Source organism: Phyllopteryx taeniolatus, chromosome 5 (assembly GCF_024500385.1).
Source record: "Phyllopteryx taeniolatus isolate TA_2022b chromosome 5, UOR_Ptae_1.2, whole genome shotgun sequence".
NCBI classification, from domain to species: domain Eukaryota; kingdom Metazoa; phylum Chordata; class Actinopteri; order Syngnathiformes; family Syngnathidae; genus Phyllopteryx; species Phyllopteryx taeniolatus.
The window spans coordinates 4,829,136-4,856,409 of NC_084506.1; the positions used below are offsets into that span (position 1 = coordinate 4,829,136).

Here is a 27,274-nt window from a genome sequence, read left to right on the forward strand (position 1 = left end):
ATTACTCGTGCACTCACTGTCGTAGTCTCGCCACGCTACACTATTTGCATATCTGTTGTTGACCAATACTGGCCACTCATGTGCCAGAGTAGCATCTGCCCCATTTGCACACTGATTGAGGAGTATCTGCAACATTTGCACAATTCACATTGTCCCAGATTATGGCGCTACTCGTCGTCACTTTAAACTGCATACATTCCTTGAAGTCTTGGCGCCCTTTGCACAATGGTCATTGCACCGGACTATTCAAACTGCTCTAAGTGCTAGAGGACTTTTTGCACAATTGTCAAAATAAATAAATAAATAAATTTGCACCGGCATTACTAGATAACTAGCAACCCTTTATTACTAAGTGACTGTTTTCTTTTTTTGTCAATGTCTTTATGTCTCAAAAGTGTTCTCTGTCAATTGACTGTCGGTTGTCGTACTAGAGCGGCTCCAACTACCGGAGACAAATTCCTTGTGTTTTTTAGACACACTTGGCAAAATAAAGATGGTTCTGATTCAGAAAAATGTACATTGTTCTTATTATTAGTTATATCAATTGCAAAGCAGAGCTTAATTTACACTGGATTAGTTTACTGAGTTTTGGTACACTAAAGTTACAATATACGGTATCAAAGTGGCTTTTTAGTTATATTTCATGTACAGTATGTGGCCTACAGAAAAGGACTTTGAAAAGATAAACATTTTGTTAGATGTTTTTACTCTGCCACTTCAACTCAAGAGCTGGATCTTATCTCTGCTGACTTTAGAACTAAAAATGGCCGCAGTGGATTTGTTTTTTTGCCAGTCAATCATTGAGCATGTATAGACAACAAGCATTCACACTATCGTTTACACAGTGACTGAGTGGCAACAGATCACACTGGTTGCAGACAGGTGAGTGGAGCTCGAGCATGACCCAAAAGAATCAAGCTGATGACGATCACAACTATGAGTGAATTACGAGAGAATTTCCCTTTTGGATGAATGAAATATCTATCTACAATTGGTTTGTCAATTGAGAAGTTCAGAGAACAAATGTTAAAAGGTAACTCACAGGTCCTAACTTGGCATCCTCTGCCTCATAGGTGTAGTGGTCCAGAGCAATGAAGTAAAATCCTGACTCAACTTGATCACAGCGACGGCCGAACGTGTGATCTCTGCAGACGCACTGACCGGTCAGCTGATCGCACCTAAGTGAACAGCAGTAAGAATGAAAGTGTGAATTGCTTTTGATTCAATCAGACCTCGCACGCCAAGTGACATGGCCGAGCGCAGCTGAAGTGGAGCATCGCTTTGCTTTCTAGCCACAGGCCTGTGAATATTCTCATTTTTGATTGGCTGTTACATCTTCAACATTGCGACGCTGTTCACTGGAGATTAACATTTCGAATCGCAGCAAAAATAGTGGCTGAACACTGTGTAATTGAATAAGATCATCAAATTACAATCATAATTAACATTGAGCACTTAGCTGGAGCTGCACCTCGTAGTTAGTTATTGCAGTTTATGCAACAGTTGCAGGGTTGTTAGATACTGTGTATGAACTCACTGGTTGTTGATCGCTCCCCCCAAGTCACAGTCACATGGTCGGCAGCCATCCATATCATTGCTGAGACCCCAGTGTTCAGACTTTTAAGAGACACAAAGAGAGAACAGATGTTAGCATTTTATGACATCCCACCTGGTCACTTGCAAAAATAAAAGAGGACATAATCCAAGCTTTCATTTCTTCACACGCCATCATATTTTACAATATGTATAATCAACTACCTCATTTTCCCAGGTTTTAGTATGTTGAGTGTTGTTTGTACATGGCTAACTCACCACACAGAGGTTACAGTCCTTTCCAGTCACCAATCGTTTACAAAAACAGTTTCCTGTTTCACTGTCGCAAGGATTTCGACCAGGAACTGTTCCCAGAACGCTGCAAGTGCATGCTAAAAAAGAAAGGAAAGGTATTTCCATTATTGTATACTCTCGTTTCACATTTCAGTTGCAAATGGGCACTCTCTTTATGACAGTCCCTACATACACCGCATGGTGTAAGAATATATGAGCATAATAACGGTTAGCACAGGTCTGAGGACCCAGGTTCAAATCCGGCCTCGCCTGTGTGGAGCTTGCATGTTATCCAGGTGCCTGCGTGGGTTTTCTCTGGGTACCCCGGTTTCCTCCTACTTGTACATTCCAAAAACATGCATGGTCTAAATTGCTTCTAGGTGTGAATGTGAGTGCGCATGGTTGTTTGTTGTATATGTGGCCTGCGATTGGCTGGCGACCAGTTCAGGGTGTACCCCGCCTCCTGCCCGAAGATAGATCTTCATATTCTATGTTTTTGGAGTGTGGAAGGAAAGTGGTGTGAGAAACGGAAGCCCAGGAGGACAAACAAACACCACATCCAAAGTTCAGAACAGAGATTTTAAACCCACAACCCTTGACTGTGAGGCAGCTCTTTAACATTCCGTACTTCTTATGATTTATACACGTTTATAGTGGACAATTAAAACCTCTCATGTATTCCCAAACATTTACATTGTGACTTGAGTAATCTGATTCTGATATAAAAAAAAACTAAAAAAAAAAAAAAAAAAAACTAGACTATGTTCAGTACCTTGTCAAATGTTTGGACATGCATTATCTTTTCAGTTAAAGCTTGAGCAAGTGCATGCATCTGTCTGTCTATCCATCCATGCTGTTACATATCATGTCACATACCTTTGCAGCCTTCTGGCATATCAGTGAGCCCGTAATACGCCTGTTTGCAGCTGTCGCAGCGTTCTCCCTCCACATTGACTTTGCAGCGACATTGACCAGAAATTAGTCCTACTCTAATGTCTGTCCTCCCATCACAGAGTCCTCCATTCAGAGAGCCCAAAGGGTCACAACTGCATGCTACAGAGATAAAAGGCAGAAATAACTTTGCTTTAATAACTGGCTTCACATTGTTTTCAATGAAGCAGAATAAGGAAAATCAGCTAAATGAGATGTTTTCATTTTGTTGAACCTACCGCACTGAACAATAAATAAACACAACATCGTTGTTTTTGTTCCTATTTTTCATGAGTTGAAGTCAGACTTAAGCCTTTTTCTATGTATGCAAAAGGCCTCTTCTTCTCCAATATTGTTTAAAAATCTCTCAAAATGTTCTGTGTTCCCCTCATGGAAGCCGTCACCTTATCGTGGTGGAGGGGTTCGTGTGTCCCAATGATCCTAGGAGCTAAGTTGTCTGGGGCTTCACGCCGCTGGTAGGGTAACCCATGGCAAACAGGTCCTAGGTGAGCGACCAGACAAAGAAAGGCTAAAAGACCCCTATGATGAAAACTATTAATGGATCTAGGTTTCCCTTGCCCGGACGCGGGTCACTGGGGCCCCCCTCTGGAGCCAGGCCTGGGGTTGGGGCTTGACGGCGAGCGTCTGGTGGCCGGGCTTACACCCATGGGGCCCGGCCGGGCACAGCCCGAAAGGGTAACGTGGGTCCCCCTTCCCAAGGGCTCACCACCTGTGGGAGTGGCCATAAGGGTCGGGTGAAGTGCGAGCTGGGCGGGGGCGGAAGGCAGGGACCTTGGCGACCCAGATACAGAAGCTGGCTCTAGGGACGTGGAATGTCACCTCTCTGGCAGGGAAGGAGCCTGAGCTGGTGTGTGAGGTTGAGATGTTCCGACTAGATATAGTCAGGCTGGCCTCCACACACAGCTTGGGCTCTGGTACCAGTCCTCTCGAGAGGAGTTGGATTCTCTTCCACTCTGGAGTTGCCCACGTTGAGAGGCGCCGAGCAGGTGTGGGTATACTTATTGCCCCCCGGCTCGGCGCCTGTACGTTAGGGTTCACCCCGGTGGATGAGAGGGTAGCCTCCTTCCGCCTTCGGGTGGGGGGACGGGTCCTGACTGTTGTTTGTGCCTATGCACCAAACAGCAGTTCAGAGTACCCATGCTTTTTGGAGTCCTTGGAGGGGGTGCTGGAGAGCGCTCCCGCTGGGGACTCCATCGTTCTGCTGGGGGACTTCAATGCTCACGTGGGCCTGGGAACGCCTCAGGATCCCCCCCGGAAGAGCTGGATGAAGTGGCTGGGGAGAGGGAACTCTGGGCGTCCCTGCTAAAGCCACTGACCCCGCGACCCAACCTCGGATAAGCGGTAGAAAATGGATATATATACAATAATGTAATTTACTGTAGTTTAAGAAAGAATGCTGCAACTTAAAATTCTCACACTGAAGCCTTTTTCTGTATGTTTCCTTTAATATTTACTGTAATTAGTTAATTTTTAGTTCCGTTTCCAGGAACTGACAAACTATTTGGAGCTTTAAAGCTTATTTTAAATGACCAAAGATGATTATTCATTACTCACGCTGGCAGATGTTCGGATCTCTAACATCTTTCTCAGGATGTTGGAAGTAGAATGGTTTGCACTGCTCACAGTGGTATCCAGCTGTATTGTGTTGACAGTTATCGCAAACACCGCCACTTACATTTCCTGAAGCCATGTAGACAGCCACGTCAAAGTGACATAAGTCTGAGTGCTGGTTGCAGTTACACTCTGAGAACATGAGAGAAATCCACAGTCAAAACACACATATCTTCAAATTAATAGTCATTCATCTTCTGTACTGCCAATCCTCACCAGGGTCGTGGGCGTTCTGGAACCCATCCCAGCTGACTCTGGGCGAGAGGCGGGGTACACCCTGAACTGGTTGCCACCCAATCGCAGGGCACATACAGTATAAACAAACAACCATTCACACTCACATTCACACCTACGGGCAATTTAGAGTCTTCCAATTAACCTTCCATGCATGTTTTGGGGATGTGGGAGGAAACCGGAGTGCCCGGAGAAAACCCATGGAGGCACGGGGAGAAAATGCAAACTCCACACAGGCCAGGCCGGATTTGAAACCGGGTCCTCATAACTGTGAGGCAGATGTCCTAACCAGTCATCTACCCTGTCGCCCTCAAATTAATATTATAAATAAAATAATAATAACTAAATAATATTCTTATTTTATATAAAAAAAAGGAAAACAATCTAATGTAATCTAATCATAAAGCTGTAGCAATAATATTTATAGTTCAAAATAGAAATACATTTTACAAAAAAAAAAAAAAAACGTAATAAAAAAAATAAAAAAGTACTAGGGGTACAAAACACTTGCAATAAAAAATACATTTACTAGGGCTACAAGTATAATGGAAAATTGATGTATTGAGGCACCTTTTTGCGTGTACAGCACTGTATAGAGTCATACTGTAAAAACAACAACACTTCTGGTGGCCCAGCCTGGTTAAAGACACCCGGGTGTTCGTCCGAGCCTGCTTCATCAGCCAGAGGAAGGACTTCACATCTCCCCCCAGCTAGTCTGCTGCGCCCCCTTACCTATCCCAAGCTGCCCTTGGTCGCCTTGGACTTCGTTACCGGCCTAGTTCCCTCTGAAGGTAACACTATCATTCTTACTATTATTGATCATTTCTCCAAGTGTGTCGATTACGTACCCCTTCCCAAGTTACCCTCTGCCTTTAAAACTGCTAATCTCCTAGTCCTTCACGTGTTCAAGCTCCATGGCATCGCTGTTGACATCGTCTCGGACAGAGGTCCTCAGTTTTCCTCCCAGTTATGGAAGGAGTTCTGTAAGGCGGTGGGCGCAGCAGCCAGTCTTTCCTCTGTTTACCATCCGCAGTCTAACGGCCAGACGGAGCGGGCGAATCAAAATCTGCAGTCTGCTCTGTGCTGCGTGGTTGCACGCAACCCCACCTTCTGGAGCACCTTTCTCCCGTGGGTGGAATATGCCTACAACTCCCTCACCAGCTCTGCCACAGGTATGTCTCTCTTTATAGCATGTTATGGTTTCCAACCACTCCTCTTTAAGGAAAAGAAGCACGTTGTGGTGGTACCATCTGTGAGGGAGCACCTACGTGTCGATTCCATTTGGAAGTTAAAGGGCTGCCCTGGTGTGGTCAACTGAAAAGAACAGGCGGTTGTGGATCTGCATCGCTCCCCTTCGCCTGTGTACAAGGTAGGTCAGTCGGTTTGGCTCTCCTCCCGCGACCTTCCTCTCTAGACCGAATCACGTAAGCCCAAGATCCACTCTACATTTCATGTGTCTCTGCTCAAACCTGTCTCCAACAGCACCCTGAGCCCTCCGGCCATACCCGCTCCTCCCTGTGTCATCGACGACCATCCTGCCTTCATGGTGTCATGCATCCTCGATGTGAGACCCAGGGTCAGGGGTTTCCAGTTCCTGGTTGACTGGGAAGGGTAGGGTCCGGAGGCGCGCTCCTGGATCTCTCGCAAGCTTATTTTGGATGACTCATTGATTAGGGACTTTTATGAGGCGCAACCTGAGAAGTCTGGGAGGACGCCAGGAGGTGTTTGTTGGAGGGGGGTGGGGGGGTGCTGTTATGGTCTGTGCCCTGCAGTTCCCTCTTTGGAGCTTGCGTGGCACTTTGTGCCTCGCCTCTCCCTCTCTCGCTCTCCCCAGCAATCAGCACCACCTCGGCCGCGCACCTGTTATCAATCAGCACTCATCACTGCCTGTATATAAGCCTGCCAGATCCAGGAATCCAGCACCAGAGTATTAACGCTTGTTCGTGGTACACAGGCCGACTCTCATGATTCCTTCTCATGTATTTCATATTGATTACTTGGCTACCCACAATTATACCTCCTCCGTGTCTCCTGCTTCGCTGCCTGCACCTTCCCTGTTCTGACGGACCTCCACTACTCCTCAGATATCCTACCCCCTGAGCAATTACCTAATAAACCATTCAGAGCTACTTCCTTCGCCTGCTTTTGGGTCCAGTTCTATATTATACAATTACCAACCGTGACAAATATTTTTGCAAGTTGTGTCTAACTAGGTGAAAAGTGCTTAGGGTGCTACAAAAAGTTAGACCAATTCAATGAGTGGGTTCAGGGCACTGAGCATTTGGTTCAGACAATAGGGATTCTCAAACTCAAAGTGGTGAACTGAGCTGAATTATACAGCACAGTGGAAACTTAGCTTTATATGCTCATCTAGTACTGTATCTTCATACAGGGGCAACACGAGGAATTATGCTTCCTCTGTGCAGCATGGATCCATTTTTATTTTTACTTTATTCGATTTGTACGTGCTCCCTTTTGGTAGTGTCATCATGAGGCATGGAATGAACTTCCAGAGCTACGCTGATGAAATGCAGCTGTACATGTCATGTCATGTGCCATGTCACAATATGACACTCGTCCAAACACATTTAACTGGTATTTAAGACCTCAAATCCTGTATGGCAGAGAACTTTCTTCAGCTTGACCAGGACAAAACTAAAGTTATAGTCATCAGCCCTGAGAGAGAAACTTACTTAATAAATTACAAGAGTTGTTTTAAGCATTGTCCTTAAAACCTTCCGCAGTGGTGAAAAAACAGGGCCTTATTTTAGACTCTGGGCTCACTTTTATTCCACACATTAAAAATATTAACAGTTTTTTTTATCTATCATCTAAAGACTATTGTAATCCGCTACGTTAGCACATCCGGCTCACAGTTCTGAGGACCCGGGTTCAAATCCAGCCTCGGCTGTGTGCAGTTTCCATGTTCTGCTCGTGCCTGCGTGGGTTTTCTATGGGTTCTCCGGTTTCCTCCCACATCCCAAAAACATGCATGGTAGGTTAATTGAAGACTCTAAATTGTCCGTAGGTATGAATGTGAGTGTGCATGGTTGTTTGTTTATATGTGCCCTGCGATTGGTTGGCAACCGGTTCAAGGTGTACACCGCCTGCAGCCCACGACCTTAGTGAGGATAAGCGGTAAAGAAAATGGATGGATGGATGTTTGAAAGTTTCACGTTTTATCCAAACCTACCACGCTAGTGTGCTTGGTCATGATGACATACACTACTCATCGTAGGGGGTTTGTTTGAGCCACGAGGAATTCATGTGCTTCCTAGTTCCAAATCAGTTGCCAAAGGCGAACATCTTGGCAAAAAAATGTTACTGTACCAAAAATAGTATGTTCCAGATGAGACTTGTGTTTTGTATTTCTCAGAGTTAACAATGCCACCATGCCGCTCTCTCTCTCTTTCTCTCTCTCTCTCTCTCCCCCCATTCTCTGTCTGCATTACACTTCAGCGCCAGTAAACAACAGTGGCCAATGCAAGAACTAACAGACTTTGTCAACGGCAGTTTAAGTGACAAATGTAAACTATTTTTGAACACAGTTCAGTCCGACGGTCCGTTTGATCCGATATCTGTTTTATTGAGATTCTACTGTACCTATGTTTTTTTTTTCCTCAGAGGGAGCCCTCTGTGATGGGAGCTGTAAGGGCTGTGGCCAAGGTCCTCCCTCATGGGCTCCTTAGTAACCATGTGTGGCTCCTCTTACACCACTACACTGGGGCTCCATGCCGGTGTCCTGTGGCCACGGTCTGTTCTCTGCACTTGGTGCAGATGGCTCCCTGAGATGATGTTTCCTCACCTGGATTCTCTGTGCCCAGCCATAAGTCAGCCGTTGGGCATTACATTATTATCAGGTTTTTTTTTCATTTTTACCTGCATGTGTGTGTGTGTGCACGTGTGTCTGTATGGATGAGTGGCGAGAGGGGATTGATTTTAACTATGTAAAGCACTTTGAGTTGCATGTCATTGTATGAAAAGTGCTTTATAAATAAAGTTTGATTTCATTTGAAGAACCAGCTTCTTGCCAGTAAGAATGCTGTCCTGTGAACCAGTACATACGCACTCTTGCAGGCATTGGTGTTGCGTCCCTCAGCTGGTCTCCATGGTAGGTCATGATAGAAATCCTGACACTGTTCACAGTTCAGTCCTTTGGTATTATGATTACACATGCAGTGACCATGAACCTGGAAAAATGAAACCATAAAAAACATTATCAATCTTAACAGAATGTCTCAATATTACCTGTGGAGAGACTTTGGTTTATCTGATATTCTATAGGTTTCAGTTAGGTGGGAAACCAGTTTGTTTGTTGGGACTTATTTAAATGCCATATGCCACATTTAAATGGGTGAAACTGTTTATTTCAGACAAAGGTATCATTCACATGGGCAGCCGGCAGGGAATGTTTGGCTCTTTTGTTTAGCAGTTAATGCCAAAAGACATTCATGTTTGTGTATACTTTATAATAACTTATAATAATCGTATTTGTTACTTGGCCTACAGCAATGTAGGTATTTGTGTTGTTATTTGTATCATTTATTTGAGGGTTGATAACCTGTTTTAAAGTGCAAGAAGAAATTGCAATAAATCTCCCCAAATTAACCCCCCTGACAACTTACCATGCCCTCCCTAACAGGGCCAGTTGCCTGGACTGGGGCACACTCTGACGCATGTCCATAGCAAAAGCAGTTTCCTCGAACCACCATGTCATAGACAGCATAGTAATACTTCTCTTTAATCTCCATGCGCGAGTCAAGCAGGTTGTCCCCAAGCGTGTGAAGTTTTGTGAACGTCACCCTGAGATTTGTGATCTTTAGCATATCTGTAAAAGATATCCATGACTATTTAAAAACCAGCGGATCTCAAATAACTAAAAAGTCAGTTGGTGCATACTCTGGATTCGAGGGCTATATGGGTCGTTGATCCGGAAAGCTGGGTCCAAAACTCTGAAAATTACCTGAAAAGATTGAGCAGATTGTTGACTTGATCTGAACACCAAAAATTGTGATCGTTGTGAAAGTGATCATAGATGTGAGTTGAGTTAATTTACATTACCTCTCCCTCAGTCGATGGCTCAATGTCGGAATAGCGTGAGTCACAGATGACATCATCAACCTTCATCATGGGACCCGCAGAAACGTCAGGGAAGGACGTTTCACAGTCATAGGCAAAGTAGCGATACACATTCCAGGTTTTCCCAAAGTCTGCTGAGCGCTCAATTACCATGGCAGCAGGTCGAAACGTCTTCAGGGATGAGAGCCAGTAAAAAACAGTCATTCATACGTCCAAATCTATCAAATAGCACAGAATCATCCGAACAAAATGAACATATTAAAGCAATTGGAACTTCTTGAACAGCAATGTCCAACATTTGAAGTCTGACGGACTCCAAATGAGATTTGTCATTTGGGGTTTACCCACCGCAGGAAACTTTGCAGGAACTTCCCTCGCTACCCTGATAACTTTACTTCCCACTGTGTCCCCACCTAAAAAAAAGACCAAGGGTACGGAAGTTTCCCCCTGGATTATTTCATTCCTCCTGATGGGTAGGGTCTTCAGAGAGCTACCAGCAACTCTTTGAGGGGGTGAGCTGTGCTGACGAATGATGATGATTGGTTGACAGACCTCTGTAGGCATTTACTTTGTAATTCACAAAATCGCCATTATGCGGCGTTATGCAAGGCTCGAAATAAGAGAATTAAAATACATTGAAAGAGCAAAACTTCGAATCACCAATCGAGCAATCGACCAATCGATCCCCATGGGCTCGCAGGGAGATCTGCCGCTTCCCCGGCGGCAAGGTCCACCACTGGCTGACTCTGTACCGCTAAAGAGCAGAGGTCTGAGCCCAAGCAGGTATGTGCGTCTTCCTCGGCCGGAGGTGAGGGGCGTGAGGCTTCCGAACACAAATCTTTGTTTTCCCGCTGAGTCGCACTTGGGGGACAAGGAGCAGGCTGGGCAAAGAGCCGCGGCGGCGAACTCCATGGCTCAGTCCGCCACCGGGACGTCCGCCACCGCAACGGGCTCTGCTGCCGCCCCGGCGGCAAGTTCCACCGCTGGCCGACTCAGTCCCGCTAAGTGGTTTTGATGTTCGTGTGCTGTGCCATTTTTCCTCCACACATGGAATTGTGTGTTCTTCCCCAATAATTCAACTTTGGTTTCATCTTTCTCCAGAATGTTTTGCCAGTAGTGCTGTGGAACATCCAAGTGCTCTTTAACAAACTTCAAAGGTGCAGCGATGTTTTTTTGTTTTTTTTTTAGAAAGAAACAGCTTCCTCCTTGTTGGTGTTCTCCCATGAACCCCATTGTTGTTTAAGTGGGACATATTGCAGTTTGCCAAACCAACTTTTTCTAGTATTTGGGATGTAATATTGGCTCTATGGTGCCTCAGTAAACGTGAAATATGAATTAAAATCTTCCATGCATTCCTGAGTTCAGGACGTTTTTCTGCCGAGAGGCCTGAAATCAGGTCACGTGAATTTCTCGAGCTTATCTACGTCACTAGCGAAGATCTCCGCCTTCGCTTTCCACTCCCCAGCCAGCGCTGTCAACATAACATACACGTGTGCTCTCACAAGTGGGTCTTCTACATTGATGCAACCAATCAAAGGAAGGGGGGGGGGGGGGGGGGGGGGGGGGTCTTAGCCAAATATGGACATAGTAGATACAAAACTGGGTCAAACAGAAGTAGCTGTCAGAGGGGCCTTTTCTGGACATTCGTTTGACAAAACCAATGCATTTTATGAAATTCAAGTCCATGTTAGAGAGTCACTCTATGGCGGTCTAACTAGCCAAAATACGGGACCCTTAATGTTTTACATGTGGTAGATTTGTCAACAGAGATTTTTGGCATGTGCCAGCAATTTCTGTAAATCTTGACCTGACACTCAGCTGGTTCTTTTCTACCTCATTAAGCATTCTGCACTAGTGATGGGACGAACAACACTGGTGCGTCAGCACTGTGCCGAGCACACAAGAGCGATACCCCGTATTGGTGCGTCTATCGCTTCAAGAAAAAAAAAATCATGTGACCGATACAGGAAGTGTGTCGTTTAGATGTGCTGCGCCAAATTGTGTTCATAAGGAAACGAACTGTATTGACATGTTGCGGATTTGTTGGCTTGAGTTTTGCTCTTGCTTTTGGATTTTGGATTTTTGCTTTTTGCTTGCCCTCACCTTGTTCCACTGACTTCATGGATCGTTCAAAGAAGATTTCCCCAGTCTGGAATAATTTTGATCTTTTGACGCCAAATAAGGTAAATATCTTTCTCCTTTGGGCATTGTTTACTGTTAGTTTTTTAATTAAATATGTTTGTACTCTTTTCTGGTAAGAGGTTTGAATTGTTTTCAGATAAATTAACTTTTTATTTTATTGTAGGTGAATTGTCGGCTCTGCTCCACAGAGCTATCCTACATCAATAAGAGCACTTCATTAATGCTGAGGCATGAGAGAGCTAAGCCTGGCAATGAACAATTGGGAAATACTTGTGTAAGTTCCCCAGGTATGTTGAAATTCTCACAAAAAAATTTAATTTTCAAAAATAGTTAATTACACACCAAATGCTTTGTGTGACTGTAATATTGTTTGTAAAAATGACAGTCCTTTAATAAGCTTTTAACAAAATATTTCCTTTTGGGTTGCAGTGCCAAACAAGCAAGCAGTGGATGAGGCTGAGGTTTTAAGCAAAATTTAAACTCTTCTCATAAACAACTCAGCGAACAAATTGAGCAAATGAAATTATACAATGGTGAGATCATATTTTAAGTAAAGGACTTAGCGATTAAATATTTTCACAGGCTGATGTTGGGTTTGGAGCATGTAAGCCTTTCCATCTTATTTTCATTTTGTTTACCTGCAAAGATTTTAGAACTACTGCAGGGGTCACTATTGAGTGACCAACACAGTGTCAATACAGGCCAACACAGTTTGTGTAGTGTGTCAATACACTCCTTGAGGTATCATCATCCCATCACTATTCTGCACAGTGCTCTGCAGTCATTTTTACAGGACGGCATCTCCTTGAAAGAGAAGTGCTGAGCTTTCTCCATTTATAGATAAGTTGTCTAAATGTGGATTGATGAACATCAAGACTTTTATAGATGGTTGGGTAACCTTTTTCAGCTTTCAACAAGTTTATATATAAAGTCCTGACCTCAACTCGATTGAGATGCTGTGGCATGACCTCAAGAGAGCTATTCACACCAGACATCCCAGGAATCTTGCTGAACTGCAACAGTTTTGTAAAGAGTTTTGGTCCACAAGTCATCCTGATTGTTGTGCTGTGCAACTACAGGAAACGTTTGGTTGAGGTTATTGCTGCCAAAGGGTCAACCAGTAGTTAAATCCCAGGGTTCATTGACTTTTTCCTCCCTATCCTGTGAATGTTTACATTTTGATTTCAATAAAAATATAAAAACATAATTGTGAGTTGTTAGCTTTTAGCATACTGTTTTTGTTTATTCTTGTTATTTAGATGAAGGTCAGCCTACAGTTGTTGACCAATTTATGCAGAAATTCTACAGGGTTCACATACTTTTTCCTCCCTATGTACATACTGTAATTGGACATTAAGTACATAAATCCTCAAACTGTTTATGATATAGGTTACACTGAACTAGACACTCTTCACAAGAACCCATGGTTTTAAAGATCCAGGGCTCTCTTTAAACATATACACCTGTTCAATTTATTGAATGTGTGATATATTTCAATTTGCTATCACTTACTTTGACCGTCATGATGAGGTGAGTGAAGTGGAACTCCGCCTCCAGGTTCAGTTGGATTCTGACATTTTCCACACCTGTATACAGAGGATCAATAATCTCAACTATTTTCATCATTAGATCAACATCTTGTTTGTATGATCACCATCCGATTTATGATCTTTGGCAAAACATCAGACGCTGTCGCTTTGAGCCAAATCTAACCAGAGATTCCATTCCATATGGGATGTCATGATTCCATTGTTGGTTCCCCTTGTGCTCAGATTCAAAGATAATTGGGATTTATAGGAGTATATAAATTACTGTATCCTACCATTTTTGCGCAAAGGAGATTTTATTTCTAGTGCTGTGGAAGTCCCAAACATGCCATTGAGAACTGAGACCAGGAAGCAGAGATGTAATCCAAGGCTCCTCTGCACTCCACTTAAACATATAACTTACTAAAGATTGTGCAATGCTGTCTGCCCTCTAGAGTTAACTACACTAAGTGACTAATTGAAACATCGAAGTGTTTCTGTCATCCATCCAACATCCTGCAAAACCAATAGGCAAAATATATTCCAGAGATTCCTATTTACTCTAACTATATTTAGGAGAGACATTTAGTCACATCTCAATAGCACAAAAATACAGCCCTGCTACAGTCTGAGTTACCCAATATACTGTATATCTTTTTTTCAGCACTGGAGCCAGGCTGGTTGTATCACACTTACTTAAATACCGTATTTTCACGACCATAAGGCGAACTTAAAAGTTTTAAATTCCCTCCAAAATGGCCTTATAATGCGGCGCACATTATGTGCGCACCGAGTTCCAAAATCTCTAAATGTTGTTGTGTGACTTTAATGAGCGCTCCGCTTGACTGACTGGGAGCATTTCCTGCAGACACGCTGCTTATATAGAGGAAGGCGGACGTGACTGAGGACAGCATGCGGATGTAAAGGGTGCATGTGAAGGAGGACGCTAAAGACACGCCCCCAGTAGGTATATAGGTCCAGTATGTGCATCGGTTTGGCTAAGGACCCCCAAAATGGCACCTACGAAGGTTCACGCTTACGAAGCACAGTTTAAACTGCAAGCTATCAGTTACGCGGAGGAACATGGAAATCGAGCAGCCACGAGAGAATTCAAGAGCAACGAATCCACGGTTCGCAAGTGGAGGAAGCAGGAAAACGAGCCTCGCCAAGTCAAGAGTTTCCGTGGAACCAAGGCGAGGTGCCCCGAGTTGGAAGACCAACTCGAGCAATGGATTAATGAGCAAAGAACAGCCGGGAGAAGCATCTCTACAGTCACCATTCGACTGAGGGCAATAACTCGGAGCCTGCCATCATTCCGGGAGGCTTGACCAAGAAACTCCAACCGCTGGACATCCACTTTAACCATTTGGGAACTGCTAATAGATGGTAAATATATAGCCTTTAGTCAGCTAAAACACGCAACAATATGTGTGACTGGTGTTGATGTTTTCATTGTTTCATTGTTTTTCCTCACCGTTCTCAGATTGCCACCAGGTCTTCAGTCTGTTCGGAGCAAATGTGGTAACAACATTCTCAATACGATGGCTGCCCGTCTGATTGGATTGTTCACTGTAGGGGGTTGCTGAGTCACACATGAAACATTTTTTTTCCTCCTGACATAAAAAAACAGAACAGAAAGACAGAAAGAGAGAAGGAAAAATGGGGGTTTATGAAGGGTGGAATTCCACAGATTCCTGTCTTCCTGCTGTTTGTCTGGATGAGATGATGAAAGCATTAGACATGATTTTGATTAAAAGATTAACATTTTGTGAAACCAACCCAAAAAATAAATCAACAGTAGACGAGTTTTCACATATACAGGAGAACTTGACAAAATAGCTGTGGAGTAGCGGTGCAACAGATCGTGATTCGTACGGATCACTCTCCAGTTTGGCACACGTGGTCCGTGGATTGGTCCAAGAGTATTTGCGTGCAGTGTGGTGTCACCTCCAAACCTCTCGGAAGCATGAGCATGAAAAGATCCCACAGCCCACAACTAGCTAACGTTATCTTATGTGAGCTAATCTCTACATTTGCAGATACAGTGCCGTGAAAAAAGTATTGGCCCCCTTCCTCAAATTCTTGTATTTTTGCATAGTTTCCCCACTTTAATATTTAACATCATCAAACAAATGTAAATATCAGACAAATATAACCCAAGGGAATTTAAAATGCTGTTTTTAAATGGTGATTGCATTTATTACCCGACCCTGTGTGAAAAAGTAATGGCCCCCTAAACCTAACAACTTGTTGGGCCATCCTCAGCAGCAGCAATGAAATCAAGCATTTTCTTGGCAATTGGCAATCAGTCTCTTACATCTCTGTGGAGATATTTTGGCCCACTCTTCCTTGCAGAATTGTTTGAATTCATCAAAAATTTAGTGTTTTCAAGCATGAACGGCATTTTTACAGTCATGCCAGTGCATTTCAATTGGATTCAAGTCTGTACTTTGACAAGGCCACTCCACAACCTTCATTTTGTTTTTTTTAACCCATTCAGAGGTTGACTTGTGTTGTGTTTTGGATCGTTATCCTGCTGTAGAAAGTGTGCTTCAGCTTGAGGTCTGCTCTGACATGCACTGTGAGCTGTAAGGTCTTGCATAGACAGGTGTGTGGCTTTCCTAATCAAGTCCAATCAGTATAATCAAACTGCGGGACTCCAATTAAGGTGTAGAACCATCTCAAGGATGATCAGAAGAAATGGACAGCACCCAAGTTAAATATATGTCACAGCAAAGGGTCTTACATACTTATGGCTGTGTGATATTTCAGTTTCCCTTTAATAAATCTGCAAAAATTTCAACCATTCCGTTTTTTTCCGTCAATATGGGGTGCTGTGTGTACATTAATGAGGAAAAAAATTAACTTAAATGGTTTTAGCAAATTGCAACATAAAGAGTGAACAATTTAAGGGGGTCTGAATACTTTCCGTACCCACTGTAAATAAATCCATCGAAGGTGAACGCCTGCGTTCACATCAGCGTTAGTCCGATTTACGTTTTAACATTAAAATCAGACTATTTTATCTCGTAAAGGGGAACCACGTCTCTTTAGATGTGTGAAACTAGGAAACGTGACGAAAAACCTGTCTCATAATCTGAAGGTTGCTTCAGGAACTAAATAAGAGTTCTAGATCCCAGAGGTCTCTTATCATATCCAAACACAAACGATACAGGTAGTGGGTTTTATATACAATTTTATGAAATCTAACAGGGGAATCTCCAGGGGAACAATGCAGAGAAAAGCAAAACAAAGGACAGACGAACATTGGTAGAGGAGGCTGAACTTGTGATGCGAGGGTGGAATGATCATGCGCGGTGACAGTGCGAGAGTTGTGAAACTCTGTGACTGTTATTTCTTTGACCCAAATACGCACTAATTTGTACCTAGCAACAGCATGTTGGACTTCCGTTGCGTAGACCAATTCAGGCAGGCGGGTCAAGCTTCCGGGTGGTTGGCAAGCGCACTCACGAGGGATGGTTTGAAGAAAAAGGAAGAAAAGAACAAAAAAAAGTGGATGGCCGGAGCGCTTGCAGTGGCGTTGTTAGCCAAGCGTTCAGGGAAAAACTTCCCAACTGAGACTTGTCCGTAGACTGCTCCACACCCAAAAGGGTAGCTTCAGGGAGTTGGCAGGTGCTCCCTGCGGTCCACACAGGGAAGTTGGTGTCTCTCAGCCTCAGCCACCTTGTGGTGAGAGGTGGGGCTCCCGGGCTGAGCCAGATTTTCGGCCAGTTGAAAAAACAAGAGCCAGAGAACGAGTGCCAAACCAGAGCAAATGACAAAGGAGCTTCGGCCTTTTATGTGCCTCAGAGAGTGAGGCGGGCCCAAACGGAAGGCAGACTGCGCCTTTAGAATCTCATTTCATTTTAGGATGATTTGTGGTTTAAAACCAGTGGAATATCATAACATTAATTCCCAACTAATGCACTGTTTACATGCACCCTTTAATCTATGCAATGAATGTTTCAACCTTATGTAGTGGCTAACAACACTTACCGATTATTTGGATAACATTTCTGTGTTCATTTTGAGATAAACACAAGCATATTCGGTTGACAAACTAATTTAACCAGCGGACATTCAAATTCGGAGAAATACAATCACGAGTGACATTGGTGTGGTGGTAGACACTTGGAGCATTCATGCAAAGTTCTTAAAATGTCACACAACATTCATTTTCAGTGAAGCTGAAGTGTTGTCGCTGTTGGCAGTAACCCTCCACCGCCAGGGGGTGTCGCTGGGCTCCTTCAATTGTCCCAGAGGTCTTGAGTTGCATTTCAAAGGGAAAAGGGCCTTTGAACTTTTATCTTGGCATGCGGGACCAGGGGATTTTCAAACTTTTTGGGTCAGCATCTTGAGCCCTGCACACACAGGGGGTCTTCTGATGACTGGGGTAACTGTTAATTAATTTAAGGTCCGGGTGAGAAACCAGGTTCTCTGGTCTCCGCTTTTGATGCGCTCCTTCAGACTGGCTGGTAATTCATTTAGCGTCCGTGTGAGATAAACCATGCATCGCCGTGACAGTCGAGACAGAGATGTCTTTTTGGCACCACATGAACCCCTGTGGACAGAGGTGACACCAATTATCGGTAAGAAGAGGAGCCCTGCCATTCAAACCCACCCGGCGAACCAATGCAGCCTCGGGGTGGTCTTGGAGAGTAAAGGCCTCTTTATAATGCCGCGGTCGCGCGGCCGACAACGCCCGCATTGCATCACGTAACTGACGAATTGCCCCTCTGCGTAGCTTGATGTGCACACGGCAAAAATTGTTGCTGCGCGTCGAACGCCGCGGAGATCATCTCTTGTGATTGGTCCGTTTTAGTCACATGCTGTAATGATGTACTCAGCGTGACCCTTGGTTCTACGTACAATCTACGCCGCCTCCTTCTCGATCGATTTTGCAGCATAATTGAACGTATCATCTGGTCATCTAGGTACATTTGTTCTAGCAGACACTGTTCCACAGTCGCCATTGTTGTTGCTTTGTTCCTTGTTACTGAAAGGTAAGTAAAGACGGCTAGCGGAAATGGCCAAACAAATGCAGAGGAAACTCAACCCTGTGTTGTCCTCGCCAATACCAGCCGTAGCGACACCGCCGACTTGGAGCTGAACTGCAGTACATTTTCAAAACTGCGCACGTGGGTTGCACTCGAGTATAAAAGGCAAACTACGCCCGGGACAGCCGCAATGTCAGCGCGAGTATAAAGAAGCCTTAAGCCCAGAGATACGAGACTTTATACGCTTGTGACCGAGAATTGCCGTTGGGGTTTTTGCTAATTTGACTCTTCTTCATAAACCTCATGTAGCCTAAAAGCCTGCGTCTCAAAGTATTCCTTTGTTGCTGCTCGACGGAAGCCCCATTCATCCGGATGTATGGCGCATCACGAACAGCTGGAAATCCACCACAATCAAATACTAATATCCCAGTCATCACAGATAATGCAAAATTATTGGTAGGATATACTTTCCTTCCTTAAATGTCTTCTTTTTTAATGATGTGGACATAGGCTAGTGTTTAACTCATTATCCATGTTTAAAGGAAGAGCATAGTCCTTAAATTGCACTTTGAGATGTTTTTCATTCATTGTCCATGTTTAAAAGATGTTCTCATGCCTTATATTGCACTTTAAGTTGTTGTCATATAATTTAAATGGCCATATTTGACATTTTGAGTTGAATGTTTTTATTTCAAGAGCAAGTGTTTTACAAAATGAATGGAGGACAAAGTTCAATTTCTTTAGTTTTTTTCCTTTTTTTTTTTTGCTTATCCGAAAAACGATCCGATCCGTGACTCAAACCCGTGATCTGATCCAAACCGTGATTGTTTGATCCGTTGCACCCCCACTGTGGAGCCTTAAAAAAACTTCTCAGTGAGGTCAAAGATGGCTTCATACTGCTAATAAACATCGACTGAATTCCACAGCAATGGTAAAACAGCTGTCCAGACTGACCGAGTTCTAGAACAATGGGCGCAGCAAGGTAATAAGAGAGGCAGATTGAATGATTCACCCACAATACGTAGTACCAAACTACAGGCCAAGAGAGGTTATGATCTGTGCTTACTTCACTAAGTCATGTCTTGGTCAGTACTGCCTTTGTGCCACGAACAGCATCACAAACTTGAGTCCACCCCTCACATTTCAGCAAACACATCAAGGGACAATACTATAGAAATGAAACTAGGAAACATAAATAAATCATCAATATATAGCAGGGTAAATTTACCACTGAAATGTTCTTAAAACATAAGCCATTATAGCTAAATAGCTGACAACAGTTCTGAGGACTGGGTTCAAAGCCGGCCTCGCCTGTGTGGACTTTTTATGTTCTCTCCATGCCTGCTTGGGTTTTCTCTAGGTACTCCAGTTTCCTCTCCAAAAACATGCACGGTAGGTTAATTGAAGACTCTAAATTGCCCGTTGGTGTGAATGTGAGTCCGAATGTTCAGGGTGTACCCCGCCTCTCGCCGAGTCAGCTGGGATAGACTCCAGCACCCTCGCCACCCTAGTGAGTAACTAAACACAACAGCAAATAACTAAACACAACATCAAATTTCTAAACACAACAGCTAATAAAAAAAGCACAACACATAAATAATAAACACAACAGCGAATCAAAAAACAACAGCAAATAACTAAACAAACCCCAAATTAAAAGACAACAGTAAATCAAAAAACACAGCTGCAAATAACTTAGAAACAACAGCAAATCAAAAAACACAACAGCAAATAACGAATTACAACAAGTAACCAAACACAACAGCAAATGAAAAAACATGACATTAAGCTACCAGAAAAGGTTGGTACTGGTCGGGTGTAAGACTCATCGCTGGTTGGACGAATCTACAGGAAGAGGTAGGGACTTGTGAAGGAGCTAAGACTCATTCATCGCTGATTGTATGAGAGGGACGACTTGATTGGACGACGCCATCTGTGCAGCCCAACCATTTTTAAATGCGTTGTCAGTGAGCGCAGACTTTATTTGAATGTCGTGATTTAGTCCAGAGCACAGTATCTATCCACTATCACCTCATATGTATAACGGGAGCGAGCTAGCAGGTGCAGATGTACATTTAGAAACCCAACTCCCCAAACCTTAAAAGAGGTTGCTGGCCGCTGAGTTAGCGCTCCGAGCACACATCTCCCAAAACATGACACGGTGAAAGCGTGGATTCTAACCCCGGTGTGGTCGACCGCTCAGGAAGCGTCGTGGTAGTTATGTAACGCAGAGCCACAAAATCAGACTGGTTACATATGTCCTATTTAATATTATTTGATAGCACCAGCTACGTTTGAATCACCGGTAATGCTCATTTAAAAATGACCCCGCCAGGTGCGGAATAACTTCCTGGTCAAAGTGTCAGCGATGAGTCTTATCCCCGACTAGTACCTACCTCTTCCGGTAGCTTAATGTTGTTGTGTTTTGGAATTTGCTGTTGTGTTTTTTTATTTGCCATTGTGTTTAGTTATTTGCTGTGCTTTTTTACTTGCCGTTGTGTTTCGTTATTTGTTGTTGCGTTTTTTAACTTGCCGTTGTGCTTAGTTATTTGACGTTGTGTTTTGCACTTCAGGACCACCGTAATTAAGCCGCTACAGTCCAACAAAGTAGTCCAATTAAATATTAGGGTAATGAAGTGTAATGAAGCCCCTCCTTGAGCCGTCACCTTATCGTAGTGGAGGGGTTTTCTGTGTCCCAATGATCCTAGGAGCTAAGTTGTCTGGGTCTTTATGCCCCTGGCAGGGTCACCCATGGCTAACAGGTCCTAGGTGAGGGACCAGACAAAGCACGGCTCCAAAAACCCCTATGACGAGTACAATAAATGGATTCAGGTTTCCCTTGCCCGGACGCGGGTCACCGGGGCCCCCTTCTGGAGCCAGGCCTGGAGGTGGGGCTCGAAGGCGTGCCTGCACCCATGGCGCCCATGCACAGCTTGGGCTCTGGTACCAGTCCTCTCGAGAGGGGTTGGACTCTCTTCCACTCTGGAGTTGCCCACGGTGAGAGGCGCCGAGCAAGTGTGGGTATACTTATTGCTCCCCGGCTCGGCGCCTGTACGTTGGGGTTCACCCCGGTGGACGAGAGGGTAGCCTCCCTCCCCCTTCGGGTGGGGGGACGGGTCCTGACTTTTGTTTGTGCCTATGCACCAAACAGCAGTTCAGAGTACCCACCCTTTTTGGAGTCCTTGGAGGGGGTGCTGGAGAGCGCTCCCGCTGGGGACTCCATCGTTCTGCTGTGGGACTTCAATGCTCACGTGGGCAATGACAGCGAGACCTGGAAGGGCGTGATTGGGAGGAACAGCCCCCCCGATCAGAACCCGAGCGGTGTTCTGTTATTGGACTTCCTTGCTCGTCACCGATTGTCCATAACGAACACTATGTTCAAGCATAAGGGTGTCCACACGTGCACTTGGCACCAGGACACCCTAGGTCGCAGTTCGATGATCGACTTTGTGGTCGTGTCATCAGACTTGCGGCCGCATGTCTTGGACCCTCGGGTAAAGAGAGGGGCGGAGCTGTCAACTGATCACCACCTGGTGGTGAGTTGGCTCCGATGGTGGGGGAAGATGCCGGTCCGACGTGGCAGGCCCAAATGTATTGTGAGGGTCTGCTGGGAATGTCTGGAATGTCTGGAATCCCCTGTCAGAAGGAGTTTCAACTCCCACCTCCAACAGAACTTTGCTCATGTTCCGGGGGAGGCGGGGGACATCGAGTCCGAGTGGACCATGTTCCGCGCCTCCATTGCTGAGGCGGCCGACCGGAGCTGTGGCCGTAAGGTGGTTGGTGCCTGTTGTGGCGGCAATCCCCGAACCCGTTGGTGGACACCAACGGTGAGGGATGCCGTCAAGCTGAAGAAGGAGTCCTATCGGGCCTTTTTGCCATGTGGGACTCCGGAGGCAGCTGATGGGTACCGGCTGGCCAAGCGGAATGCACCTTTGGTGGTCGCTGAAGCAAAAACTCTGGCATGGGAGGAGTTCGGTGAGGCCATGGAGAAAGACTTCCGTACGGCTTCGAGGAAATTCTGGTCCATCATCCGGCGTCTCAGGAGGGGGAAGCAGTGCACCATCAACACTGTGTATAGTGGGGATGGGGCGCTGCTGACCTCGACTCAGGACGTTGTGAGCCGGTGGGGAGAATACTTTGAAGACCTCCTCAATTCCTCCGACACGCCTTCCCATGAGGGAGCAGAGTATGGGTTGTCTGAGGCAGGCTCTCCTATCTCTGGGGTTGAGGCCACCGAGGTGGTTAAAAAGCTCCTCGGTGTCAAGACCCCGGGGATGGATGAGATTCGCCAGGAGTTCCTCAAGGCTCTGGATGTTGTAGGGCTGTCCTGGTTGACACGCCTCTGCAACATCGCGTGGACATCGGGGACAGTGCCTCTGGATTGGCAAACTGGGGTGGTGGTCTCCCTTTTTAAGAAGGGGGACCGGAGGGTGTGTTCCAACTACAGGGGGATCACACTCCTCAGCCTCCCTGGTAAGGTTTATTCAGGGTGCTGGAGAGGAGGGTCCGTCAGGAAGTTGAATCTCAGATTCAGGAGGAGCAGTGTGGTTTTCGTCCTGGCCGTGGAACAGTGGACCAGCTTTACACTCTTGGCAGGGTCCTGGAGGGTGCATGTGAGTTCGCCCAACCAGTCTCCATGTGTTTTGTGGACTTGGAGAAGGCGTTCGTGTCCCTCGGGGGGTCCTGAGGGGGGTGCTTCGGGAGTATGGGGTACCGAACCTCCTGATATGGGCTGTTCGGTCCCTGTACGACCGGAGTCAGAGTTTGGTCCGCATATCCGGCAGTAAGTCGGACTCGTTTCCGGTGAGGGTTGGACTCCGCCAAGGCTGCCCTTTGTCACCGATTCTGTTCATAACATTTATGGACAGAATTTCTAGGCACAGCCGAGGCGTAGAGGGGGTCCGGTTTGGTGGCCTCAGTATTGCATCTCTGCTTTTTGCTGATGATGTGGTTCTGTTGGCTTCATCAAGCCGTGACCTCCAACTCTCACTGGAGCAGTTTGCAGCCGAGTGTGAAGCGGCTGGGATGAGAATGAGCACCTCCAAATCTGAGACCATGGTCCTCAGTCGGAAAAGGATGGCGTGCCCTCTCCAGGTCGGGGATGAGATCTTGCCCCAAGTGGAGGAGTTCAAGTATCTTGGGGTCTTGTTCACGAGTGAGGGAAGAATGGAACGGGAGCTCGACAGGCGCAGCGTCTGCAGTGATGCGGACTTTGTATCGATCTGTTGTGGTAAAGAAGGAGCTAAGCCAAAAGGCAAAGCTCTCGATTTACCGGTCGATCTACGTTCCTACCCTCACCTACGGTCACGAGCTGTGGGTCGTGACCGAAAGAACAAGATCCAGGATACAAGCGGCCGAAATGACTTTCCTCCGCAGGGTGTCCAGGCTCTCCCTTAGAGATAGGGTGAGAAGCTCGGTCATCCGGGAGGATCTCAGAGTAGAGCCGCTGCTCCTTCACATCGAGAGGAGCCAGATGAGGTGGCTGGGGGATCTGATTCGGATGCCTCCCGGACGCCTCCCAGGTGAGGTGTTCCCGGGGATGACCCAGGATACGCTGGAGAGACTACGTCCTTCGGCTGGCCTGGGAACGCCTCGGGGTCCCCCTGGAAGAGCTGGATGAAGTGGCTGGGGAGAGGAAAGTCTGGGCATCCCTGCTAAAGCTACTGCCCCCGCGACCCGACCTCGGATAAGCGGTAGAAAATTGATGGATGGATGGATGAAGCAACGTAATGTTATTGAAGCTATTTCCTTTCTTTCAGTGATACACTTTTAACTGGCTAATGACGGCAAATAAGCTGAGACAGGTGGAAAGCAATGGATTTCTTTTAGTGAGAGAACTCCGCTGCAGTGTCCTAAAGCAGCTGGACAAACATCAGTCTCCTGTTATATCAGCACCTCCATGTGTCTGTGTGTGTGTGTGTGTGTGTTTTGGGGAGGGTGGTTATGGTCAACACAGGAAGTGTTCCAGACTATAACAACCCCCCCACCCCACCCCACCCCGAGAGTCACACACAGAGTAAGACTCATCAGGGAGTTTTATTTTCTTACAAACATTCCATTCCATCAGTGGACAGGGGCCCTTCTAACAAAGCGAATGTAGCAAGTCTACTTATGGTAGTCTTTTTTAACTTACTGGACTATGAAGCTCTATGGAATGAGTCTTATCCTTCATTTGATCTTTGCAAATTAAGAGGTGCAATGCTAATAAAAGGAAAAGCGGGCAGGGAGGAACTTAGTTACAAAGCAGTATGTTAACATCAGCCTGCTTTCCCCAGCCTGTTCTCAAGCTTGCTACCCCGAACTGTGACGTTGATTGGGGGGCTTGAGTTGCTCTGCCAACATTCCTCCTTGAGAAAGACTATCACAGCCAGAGTAACCAGCACATGGCACGTTATGGGCGTGATGAGATCTTTCAATCATGTGTGACCCGCCGCCAGAGAGCATTTATATATCGGCATTGCAACAAAGCTAGCGAGAACAATGAACATCAGTTGGGGAAACAATGAAGTAAAGGTACAGTGAGTGCACGTAAAAGGTCTACATACCCAAAGGTGTTGGTGATGTAAAATCATTTCAAAAGATTTTCCACTATTAATGTGTTCTATGACCTGTACAACTGAAATGATTTAAAAAAAAAAACATTTTCAGTAGGGGAAGTAAAACTAAACGGCTGGAATAAAATGGTTGCAGAAGTGTGCACACCCTTCTATAACTGGGATCTACTGTAGCTGTGTTCAGAATTAACCAATCTCATTCAAACTCATGTTAAATGTGAGTCAGCACACACGTGCCAGCATATTGTACGTACGATCATCAGGTCGCTCGAGGAAAAACGTTTGCTTTTTGTGACAAAAGAAAAGCTGCGGGCGACGGGGGGAGTTTACAAGCTGGGTTCAGGATAACTGGCTTGCTCACCAGTCGTCCAGATCAGTTGACAGCAAATTTAAAATGAAAAAGTCGTGGGCCAGCGTCAATACAGGAACGTGGTGGCCACTGGCCAGACACAATGGCGTACTAGCCTGTGTGTGACGCGCATGTACGCTGTTGATAATAGCGTGTCCTATCTGGAAGAAGCAGGCAATTATGTTGCAGCAGGCAGCCAATAATATTGCTGCGGGTCGCTTTGAGCTCAAATGGAATTCATAACAATGATTGATATGTTTCTCTCTCTCTCTCTCTCTCTCTGCAGAGCATGCAGGAGAAGGAGATTGAAGTGGGAAAAAAGGTGACTTTCGCGCAAGTGCGAAAAGAGGACATTTTTAATCGCACAAGCTGAAAAAAAAGCCGCATGTGCGAACGATTTGGACGCCGTCTCGAACCCCGGGTGGCGCTTCGAGGTCATATTTGGAATGGCACATGACCAGGGAGAGCCAATCACAAGTGTCGGCTGTTGTGGCAATTTTTTTTAAATGCGACTAAAATTGTAGCCATGGAAATTTCCAAAAGGAACTGTGATGCAATTTCACATTCCCCCAGTAATGCAATGGATTCCAATTACAAGCATATTGCAATTAAATTACAGAATCTCATTAGATGTAATTAGTCACTCCCCAACACATAGCGCTGTACAAAATAGGCTTCTGTCTAAATTTTGAGAAATGTTTGAGGTTGGCTTGTATATGAATTAGTCTTTCTATTTGCATGCCGGTGGTGTTTAATACATTTCGATATCTTGTCTTATTCTTCAAAGTCTCTTAGATATAGGACAGGGCTGGCTGACAATCAACCTGGCCGACCGCAACCGGACTGAGTGTTTGATGACCTGCAGATGGCTGACAATGCAGAAGGGTTCGGGACGGTTTAGCCCACAGGTCGAGGTCGCCGAGAGCTGGTGCGCTCGGCCAATAAGAAGATCGCCCGTTGCTGGGTAACAGCTGCCCTCAGTGCAGACGTCACTGAGCTCTGGGAGGCTGATGTGATCCTGGCCAGGTCTAACTTGCTGGGCCGAGGTGAACACCTGAAAACCTGAAGAGCAATAGCCCCGCCCCGACATTGGTCAGTCTAACAAAGGCGAGGAGAAGGATTCACTTCTTGAAATGATTTACGGCGTATAGCCTGTTTAGTACAACATGTTGAAGAGTAGCCGATTTGCTCAGAATTGGTGAAAATAAGATGAAGTTTCTTACCGAGAAGCAGCACGACTTGAACACGCAGCATCTTCGTATTCGCATGTGAACCGACCGAACACGAACTTCTTCGCCTCCAAAGTCTGCCAAGTCCTCAGACCTGAGCCTTCCAAACCTCCCCCGCCTACATGGAGGCAAGTTAACATCAACACGGAAAGCAAGCATCCGGTCGCGCCTTCAAAAATAAATGTACTTCCTGTTCACTGGAACGTATCGCTATTAACCTGATAAAGTTCCGATTGCTGTTTTGAGACTTATGTCTGTAACTTCACAAGCTCTTCTTCCCTTGCTTCTTCAACTGAAACCTTTCAACCTGGTTCTTTCAATTTAAATGGGAGAAGAGTAATGCGGAAATCAGTATAAATGTAGCGTAAACGAAAAGAGAACGAATTTGTTTGACGTTTTAGTGCTTGTGTTTGTTCATCAATTGTATTAACTTTACCAGTGCTTCTTTAGCACACTTTCTGTGTGTGCGTGTGTGTGTGTGTGTATTGTGAAAGCACAAGAAGGTGTGAAGTAATGATTTGATTATTACATTAATTTAATGAGTAGCCCTCCATTTGCCCATGAGCTCCCGCCTCATCTTTATGAGGCCAGGCATTTATGTCAGTTTGCTGTGATCGTTTATTTCACACACATTCGAATGAATGAATGAATGAATGAAAATGCTGCATCCATTTTCAGTTTAGCTTTCCCGGTGTAAGGTTTTCTTCTTGGTCGGCTCGTGTTGGTGATCCTAATGTGATTGACGCTCCACAAACAAGTAAATATGCAATTGGGT

The 27,274-nt window shown here is 45.3% G+C and overlaps 1 protein-coding gene and 1 long non-coding RNA gene across 3 annotated transcripts in view; one reads left to right on the forward strand and one right to left on the reverse strand.

Annotated features, from left to right (window-relative positions):
* Positions 1–26,632, reverse strand: part of lamb1a (laminin, beta 1a) — a 53,469-nt gene extending 26,837 nt beyond the window's left edge. Inside the window, exons 1-13 of one of the 2 annotated variants that reach the window (XM_061773017.1) lie at positions 26,494–26,632; positions 26,130–26,332; positions 14,845–14,983; positions 13,357–13,430; positions 9,685–9,873; positions 9,523–9,586; positions 9,249–9,451; positions 8,693–8,813; positions 4,333–4,521; positions 2,704–2,880; positions 1,813–1,925; positions 1,538–1,617; positions 1,043–1,178 (exon numbers count right to left, since the gene is read on the reverse strand). In XM_061773017.1, coding sequence (XP_061629001.1) covers positions 1,043–1,178; positions 1,538–1,617; positions 1,813–1,925; positions 2,704–2,880; positions 4,333–4,521; positions 8,693–8,813; positions 9,249–9,451; positions 9,523–9,586; positions 9,685–9,873; positions 13,357–13,430; positions 14,845–14,983; positions 26,130–26,332; positions 26,494–26,524 — 1,719 coding nt within the window. In that variant the 5' untranslated portion in view covers positions 26,525–26,632. Of the gene's footprint in view, positions 1–1,042; positions 1,179–1,537; positions 1,618–1,812; positions 1,926–2,703; positions 2,881–4,332; positions 4,522–8,692; positions 8,814–9,248; positions 9,452–9,522; positions 9,587–9,684; positions 9,874–13,356; positions 13,431–14,844; positions 14,984–16,756; positions 17,856–26,129; positions 26,333–26,493 lie in introns of those variants that run through there. The other variant, XM_061773018.1, reaches the window with a different exon arrangement.
* On the forward strand, positions 11,715–12,995 carry LOC133478281 (uncharacterized). Its single transcript, XR_009788646.1, has 3 exons — positions 11,715–11,885; positions 12,008–12,131; positions 12,274–12,995. It is a non-coding gene; the product is annotated as an uncharacterized LOC133478281 (long non-coding RNA).
* Positions 26,633–27,274: the final 642 nt, after the last annotated feature.